The sequence below is a fragment of the Triticum urartu genome, chromosome 1A, assembly GCF_056163025.1.
Source record: "Triticum urartu cultivar PI428250 chromosome 1A, HENAU_Tu73, whole genome shotgun sequence".
Taxonomy (NCBI): Eukaryota; Viridiplantae; Streptophyta; class Magnoliopsida; order Poales; family Poaceae; genus Triticum; species Triticum urartu.
Window position 1 is genome coordinate 262,608,899 of NC_141873.1, and position 9,021 is coordinate 262,617,919.

General features: G+C 43.4%; 1 protein-coding gene across 1 annotated transcript; it reads left to right on the forward strand.

Moving 5' to 3' along the window:
• Positions 1-720: 720 nt before the first annotated feature.
• LOC125532560 (Adenine nucleotide alpha hydrolases-like superfamily protein) lies at positions 721-2,100 on the forward strand. Its single transcript, XM_048696582.2, has 2 exons — positions 721-1,324; positions 1,405-2,100. The coding sequence occupies exons 1-2, from the start codon at positions 804-806 to the stop codon at positions 1,565-1,567; spliced, it is 684 nt and encodes a 227-aa protein (XP_048552539.1). The 5' UTR covers positions 721-803; the 3' UTR covers positions 1,568-2,100.
• Positions 2,101-9,021: the final 6,921 nt, after the last annotated feature.

Here is a 9,021-nt window from a genome sequence, read left to right on the forward strand (position 1 = left end):
AGGACAGTTGGATCCCAGGTTTCCTTCCAGGTACTTTCATGCCTTTGCTACCAGTTTCTGTTAACGCCATGGTTTAGTTTCTGCTTGATGCTTCTTTGTTGACTTGGAATGAGGAACTAGACTATAGTTTCTTTGTGGAGACCATTTCTGAACAAATACTTCTGATCCTATCAGCCACGATGGAGGGGAGGATTTCCTCTCATGGCCCTATGAAAAACACGGCATCTTCTCGGTAATGTCCGGCTACAATTTTGCATGTGTGAGTTTTTCTTCTTTTCGGAAAGTGATAAAGGACATGGCTTGTCCTCTGACCTTCATCAGCAAGAGAAGCAACAGAAGCAGCAACGGAAGCAACGGAAGACCATTTGGCCTGTTAACTGTCCAAATAAGATGGAGATTGTTGTGTCGCGGGCTGCGCATGATTCCTTACCCACTGGTCATCAATTGATTTATCGCCACGTTTTTTAAGATGACGATTGTCGTTTCTGTAACCGAGCAGAGCATGTTGAGCTCCTATGTCCTTTATCGAAAAATGTCCTTTTGCCCAGTCGGTCTGGAGCTGTGTCAAGGTGATACAAAAATTCTCCTTGACAGAGCTCCATGATGCAAAAAATCCATGCAGCCGCGTCTTCCGCCAAAGGCGCTTCAGGAAACGACTCCAACGCCGCACGACGGCATGCACGAGTGCACGTACCTATGTCTCCCCTCCATCTTCTCCACCACCCTCCCAAACTTGGCAAACGCTCCTAATCGCCCCCATTTTCCCCCGTTAAGCCCGCAGCCAGGCCGGCGAGGCTGCGTGCATGCATGCGGCGACGTCGGCCGGCAGCATGGCCTCGATCGAGCTCGGGCGCGGCGGCGCTGGTGGCAGCGGGAACGGCATCGGCAGGCCCGCCAGGACGACGTCCAAGAAGCGGCTCGTGATGATCATCGCCGACCCGGGCCGCGAGTCCACGGCGGCGATGGACTGGGCACTCTCCCACGCCGTCGTCGAGGGTGACGACATCCTGCTTCTCCACGTCAACATGCCGCCGAGCGGCGCCCCCGGCGGCGCGGCCCCTCCGCGAACCGGCTCCGTCGGCAGCAGCAGCGGCTCCCAGCTGGCCGTGTTCCTCGGTGGCGGGGGCTCCGCGGACGGGGAGTTCATGGAGACGATGCGCGCCGCGTGCAAGGCGCGGCACCCGCGCGCTAGGGTCCACGCGGAGCGCGTCGAGCCGGCAACCGAGGGCCGCGAGGCCAAGGCCCAGACCATCCTCGCCGAGTCCCAACGCCGCGGCGTCGAGCTCCTCGTCATCGGTCACCACCGCTTCTCCGCCTTCCTCAGGTAAACCAAACCCCCCAATCCATGTCGTCGATCTCCTCATCGCACAGACGCGACCGAAACAACTAATCTTGCGTGCGCAGGTTGCGGAGCGCGAGCGGGACGAGCCGGCCGAGACACGACAGCACGGCGGAGTTCTTGATCGAGCACAGCAAGTGCTTGTGCGTGAGCGTTCAGAAGAAGGGCAAGAACGCCGGCTACCTGCTCAACACAAAGACCCACAAGAACTTCTGGCAACTCGCATGAACATGCACGCACACATACATACACGTGCCCATCGATTAGATTGATCGAAATTACATTCTTCAATTATCGCGTACGTGTACGGCATGTTAATTTAGAGAAATGAATGTTTGATTGCATCAAGAGAAAAATATACTTTTTATCCCTCAACTTTCGATGGAGTCTAGATTTGGTCCCTCAACTTCGAAACCGGACAACTTGCACCCCCAACTATTGAAACCGGACAAGGTTCATCCCTAGTCTCGGCTTTGAACGGTTTTGGTGCTAACTCTCCCTGGTTTTGACCGGTGCTGACTTAAATACATGTATATATTTCAAATCCGTGAATCATTTGAAATTCATGTATTTTTTTTCAAATCTCTATATTTTTCATATTCGCGTAAAAATTTCAAATTCACATACCTTTTTGAAATCCACGTAACTTTTCCAAATTTGCATACTTTTTCTAGTCCGCGTTTTTTCTCAAATACACGTACTTTTTCAAGTTCGTGTACTGCTTTTAAATCCGTGTACTTTTTTCAAATTCATGAACTTTTGTATAAAGTACACGAATTTGAAAAAAAGCACGTGGACTTGAAAATGGTACAAAATAAACGGATTCGAAGAAAGTACGTGAATTTGAGTCAAAACATGGTAAAAATCAGGGAACTCGACATCAAAACCGGTCAAAACCCTGTCCATGGACGAACCTTGTCCGGTTTTAGTAGTTGAAGGTGCAAGTTGTTCGGTTTTGAAGTTGAGGGAACAAATCTAGACTCCGCCAAAAATTGAGAAACGAAAAATATACTTTTCTCTTGCATCAATGAGTTCTGTGACAAAAAGGTTTCCCCCATTTTATATTATAAAGCCACGGTATCAACAACAAACAACATCCAAAGGATAAAGTTCAAGGTCCAAACACACACAACAAGTCACGAGAGATATAGAAAATAAAGAGAGAAAAAGTAGGTAATGAAAAAGAAAATCCAAATGCACCTTGCTCGTGCCTTGTTTTGCTGGACTCCATCAAGGACGTATAGGAGGAACTCCCGAAACAGGCAATTGAAAGCTTTTGAGATGTCAATCTTCCTTTAGCGACTTCCATCTCGCTCGTGTGCGCTGCCACGAGGTGGCAGCCCGGCCCTCCTCCCCCCCACCTCGGTGCATTGGCAGGCGAAGCCCAACGGGATGCTCCTCCCCCTCATGCAGTCTCGACAGCGCAATGTGGATCTCCGCCAACATGCCCCACGCTCAACACAACGTCATGGGGAGTTGTGTGGCGTGGCGTGGTGTGGGTGCAGTCGGCGCACGTTGGAGCGCTGTGGCTGCACAGTGGGAGGCACATCCGAGGTGGCGGCGAGGTGGCTAGAACTGGTGCTGTGATACGTCCATTTTGCATCATGCTTTTATATCGATATTTATTGCATTATGGGCTGTTACTTCACATTATGTCACAATACTTATGCCTATTCTCTCTTATTTTACAAAGTTTACATAACGAGGGAGAATGCCGGCAGCTGGAATTCTGGGCTGGAAAAGGAGCAAATATTAGAGACCTATTCTGCACAACTCCAAAAGTCCTGAAACTCCACGGAATATCTTATAATAAATAATAAAAAATCCTCGCCAAAGATGAAGATCAGGGGGCCCACACCCTGTCCACAAGGGTGGGGGCGCCCCCCTAGGGCGCGCCCCCTACCTCGTGGGCCCCCTGGTGGCTCTCTGATGCCCATCTTCTGCTATATGAAGTCTCTTGTTGAGGAAAAAACAAGAAGCAACCTTTCAGGACGAGACTCCGCCGCCACGAGGCGGAACCAATCTAGGGCTCCGGCAGAGCTGTTCTGCCGGGGACACTTCCCTCCGGGAGGGGGAAATCATCGCCATCATCATCACCAATGCTCCTCTCATCGGGAGAGGGCAATCTCCATCAAAATCTTCACCAACATCATCTCATCTCCAAACCCTATTTCATCTCTTGTATCCAATTCTTGTCTCCAAGTTTGGGATTGGTGCTAGTATGTTGCTATTAGTGTCGATTACTCCTTGTAGTTGATGCTAGTTGGTTTATTTGATGGAAGATCATATGTTCAGATCCTTTATGCATATTATTACCCCTCTGATTATGAACATGAATATGCTTTGTGAGTAGTTACGTTTGTTCCTAAGGACATGGGAGAAGTCTTGCTATTAGTAGTCATGTGAATTTGGTATTCGTTCGATATTTTGATGAGATGTATGTTGTCTAGCCTCTAGTGGTGTTATGTGAACGTCGACTACATAACACTTCACCATTATTTGGGCCTAGAGGAAGGCATTGGGAAGTAATAAGTAGATGATGGGTTGCTAGAGTGACAGAAGCTTAAACCCTAGTTGCGTTGCTTCGTAAGGGGCTGATTTGGATCCACTTGTTTCATGCTATGGTTAGGTTTACCTTAATACTTTTGTTGTAGTTGCGGATGCTTGCAATAGAGGTTAATCATAAGTGGGATGCTTGTTCAAGTAAGAACAACACCCAAGCACCGGTCCACCCACATATGAAATTATCAAAGTACCGAACGCGAATCATATGAACGTGATGAAAACTAGCTTGACCATATTCCCATGTGTCCTCGGGAGCGCTTTTCCTTATATAAGAGTTTGTCCAGGCTTGTCCTTTGCTACAAAAAGGATTGGGCCATCTTGATGCACTTTATTTACTTTTGTTACTGGCTGCACGTTACAAATTATCTTATCACAAAGCTATCTGTTATCACTTATTTCAGTACTTGCAGAGAATACCTTGCTGAAAACCGCTTATCATTTCCGTCCGCTCCTCGTTGGGTTCGACACTCTTACTTATCGAAAGGACTACGATAGATCCCCTATACTTGTGGGTCATCAAGACTCTTTTCTAGCACCGTTGCCGGGGAGTGAAGCGCCTTTAGTAGGTGGAATTTGTTAAGAAAAAAAATTATATAGTGTGCTGAAATTTACCGTCACTTGTTACTATGGAAAGTAATCCTGTGAGGGGCTTCTTCGGGGTATCTTCACCCCAACCAGTAGAGCAAAGAGTTGCTCCTCAACCTACTGAACCTATTGAAAATGAAATTCCTTTTGAATTTCCTTCGGGTATGATAGAAAAACTGCTAGCTAATCCTTTTACAGGAGATGGAACAAAGCATCCGGATGAGCACTTAATATATGTGGATGAAGTTTGTGGATTATTTAAGCTTGCAGGCATACCCGATGATGTTGCTAAGAAGAAAGTCTTCCCTTTATCTTTGAAGGGAGACGCATTGACATGGTATAGGCTATGTGATGATACGAGATCATGGAACTATAGAAGATTGAAATTGGAATTTCATCAAAAGTACTGCCCTATGCATCTTGTTCATCGTGATCGCAATTATATATATATATATATATAATTTTTTGCCTCGCGAAGGATAAAGCATCGCTCAAGCTTGGGGGAGGCTTAAATCAATGTTATATTCATGCCCCAATCATGAGCTCCCAAGAGAAACAATTATTCAAAATCTTTATGCTCGGCTTTCTGAAAACAATCGCACCATACTCGATACTTCTTGTGCTGGCTCTTTTATGATCAAGACTATTTGATTTAAATGGGATTTATTGGATAGAATTAAACGCAACTCTGAAGATTGGGATCTCGACGAAGAGCATGAAGAAGAAAGATTATTGAAAACTCTGAAGAAGCACCGCGCTGCTATTGGATATACTCTTGATGATCTTAAGGGCATTAGTCTCACTCTATGTCAACATAAAATAAATTTGGAGGCGGACGCCAAACCAGTTTGTGATCCTCAAAAATGTTTGAATCCTAAAATGAAAGAAGTGGTAAGAAAAGAAATACTAAAGCTTCTGGAGGCAGGTATAATTTATCCTGTTGCTGATAGTCAGTGGGTAAGTCCTGTTCATTGTGTCCCTAAGAAGGGAGGTATTATTGTTGTTCCTAATGATAAAGATGAATTAATTCCACAAAGAATTATTACAGGTTATAGGATGGTAATTGATTTCCGCAAATTAAATAAGGCTACCAAGAAAGATCATTACCCCTTACCTTTTATTGATCAAATGCTAGAAAGATTATGCAAACATACACATTATTGCTTTCTAGATGGTTATTCTGGTTTCTCTCAAATACCCGTGTCAGCTAAAGATCAATCAAAAACTACTTTTACATGCCCTTTTGGTAATTTTGCTTATAGACGTATGCCTTTTGGTTTATGTAATGCACCTGCTACCTTTCAAAGATGCATAATGCCTATATTCTCTGACTTTTGTGAAAAGATTTGTGACGTTTTCATGGACGACTTTTCCGTCTATGGATCCTCTTTTGATGATTGCTTGAACAATCTTGATCGAGTTTTGCAGAGATGTGAAGAAACTAATCTTGTCTTGAATTGGGAAAAGTGCCACTTTATGGTTAATGAAGGTCTTGTCTTGGGGCATAAAGTTTCTGAAAGAGGTATTGAAGTTGATAAAGCCAAGGTTGATGCTATTGAAAAGATGTCATGTCCCAAGGACATCAAAGGTATAAGAAGTTTTCTTGGTCACGCCGGATTTTATAGGAGGTTCATTAAGGACTTCTCAAAAATTTCTCGGCCTCTGGCTAATTTATTACAAAAAGATATACCATTTGTCTTTAATGATGATTGTGTAGAAGCATTTGAAATACTTAAGAAAGCATTGATCTCTGCACCTATTGTCCAACCACCTGATTGGAATTTACCCTTTGAAATTATGTGTGATGCTAGTGATTATGTTGTAGGTGATGTTCTAGGGCAAAGAGTTGATAAAAAATTAAATGTTATCCATTATGCTAGTAAGACTCTAGACAATGCTCAAAGAAATTATGCTACTACTGAAAAAGAATTCTTAGCAGTTGTATGTGCTTGTGATAAGTTCAGACCTTATATTGTTGATTTTAAAGTAACTATCCACACCGATCATGCTGCTATTAAATATCTTATGGAGAAGAAAGATGCTAAACCTAGACTTATTAGATGAGTTCTCTTGCTACAAGAATTTGATTTGCATATTGTTGATAGAAAAGGAACTGAGAACCCCGTTGCAGACAACTTATCTAGGTTAGAAAATGTTCTTGATGACCCACTACCTATTGATGATAGCTTTCTTGATGAGCAATTAAATATTGTAAGTACTTCTCGTAATACTCCTTGGTATGTTGATTATGCTAATTACATTGTTGCTAAATTCATACCACCTGGCTTCACATACCAACAAAAGAAAAAGTTTTTCTATGATTTGAGACATTACTTTTGGGATGACCCACATCTTTATAAAGGAGTAGATGGTGTTATTAGACGTTGTGTATCTGAGCATGAACAGGAATAGATCCTACGCAAGTGCCACTCAGAAGCCTATGGAGGACACCACGCGGGAGACAGAACTGCACATAAGGTATTGCAATCCGGTTTTTATTGGCCTACTCTCTTCAAGGATGCCCGTAAGTTCGTCTTCTCTTGTGATGAATGCCAAAGAATTGGTAATATTAGTAGACATCAAGAAATGCCTATGAATTATTCACTCGTTATTGAACCATTTGATGTTTGGGGCTTTGATTATATGGGACCTTTTCTTGCCTCCAATGGATACACACATATTTTAGTCGCTGTTGATTACGTTACTAAGTGGGTAGAAGCTATTCCAACTAGTAGTGCTGATCATAACATCTCTATTAAAATGCTTAAAGAAGTTATTTTTCCGAGGTTTGGAGTCCCTAGATATTTAATGACTGATGGTGGTTCACAGTTTATTCATGGTGCTTTCCGTAAAATGCTTGCTAAATATGACGTCAATCATAGAATTGCATCTCCTTATCACCCACAGTCTAGTGGTCAAGTAGAATTGAGCAACAGAGAGCTCAAATTAATTTTGCAAAAGACTGTCAATAGGTCTAGAAAGAATTGGTCTAAGAAACTTGATGATGCATTATGGGCCTATAGAACTGCATATAAAAATCCTATGGGTATGTCTCCGTATAAAATGGTTTATGGAAAAGCATGTCACTTACCTCTCGAACTAGAACATAAGGCATATTGGGCTATTAAAGAGCTCAATTATGATTTCAAACTTGCCGGTGAGAAGAGGTTATTTGATATTAGCTCACTTGATGAATGGAGAACCCAAGCTTATAAAAATGCCAAGTTGTTTAAAGAAAAAGTCAAAAGATGCCATGACAAAAGGATACAAAAGCGTGAGTTTAATGTAGGTGATTATGTATTGCTATACAACTCTCGTTTAAGATTTTTTGCAGGAAAACTTCTCTCTAAATGGGAAGGCCCCTACGTTATCGAGGAGGTCTATCGTTCCGGTGCCATAAAAATCAACAACTTCGAAGGCACAAACCCGAAGGTGGTAAACAGTCAAAGAATCAAACACTATATCTCATGTAATCCCATAAATGTTGAAACCAATGTTATTGAAACCGTAACCTCGGAGGAATACATAAGGGACACTTTCCAGAACGTTTCAGACTCCGAAAAGGAATAGGTATGTGGTACGGTAAGTAAACCGACTCCAAAATAATTTTTAAGGCAATATTTCTCCGTTTTGTAATATTTAGAAAAATAGAAAAAATAAGTAGCAGTCCGGGAAGGACACGAGGGCCCCACGAGGGTGGAGGACGCGCCCCCTACCTCGTGAGCACCTCGTGTGCCTTCCGGACTCCGTTTTCTTGCACGATACATATTTTGGTCGGTAAAAATTCATTATATATTATCCCGAAGGTTTTGACTCATGTATCACGCAAATATCCTCTATTTTTGTTTCAAGCTGTTGTTGCTGCAGATTAGAGCAAGATGTCTTCTCAAGAGTCAGTCGGGGAGAGCCGGGTATCTAATCCGGCACCGGAACCAAGGGCAAACAGCGACGCTGACCCCTTTGGGTCAGCAACGGAGGAAGAGATGGAGGCTGACTTGATGAGGGTAGATGCCATGGAAGATCAAGAAGTCACTTCTTGCTTCCAAGTTGGGTTCACGATGGGGGAACTACAGAGCTCAGCTATTCCAAACTCGTTTATCCCTTCCAATGTCAGATTTCTTTCTTATGAAAATATGAAGAGGAGTGTCACTTGTTCTCCCGCAGCTATGCAAAACCCTTGGGTGCAAGGAGCTTTAGCCGTCACAGGAAAGCTTCGTAAGGAAATAATGGACCTCAAGCAGCAAGTCAATAAGCTCGAGGAGGAAAACCGTATCTTGAGGGGAATCATCGCCAAGAATATTACACCAACAACAAAGAAGGAGACATAATCACATGGGTATGGGCACTCCCCTTGGCAACTGCCAAGCTTGGGGGAGGTGCCCCGGTATCGTATCACAAACACATCTCCCATCTTTACCATTTTTCTTAGTTCAATCCTATTAGTAGTATTTTGATCTAGTAGAATAAAGTTTATGGCATGATCTAGTTTTGAGTTTTGCTTTATGATCTCTCTTTGTAATCGAGTCCGTGAT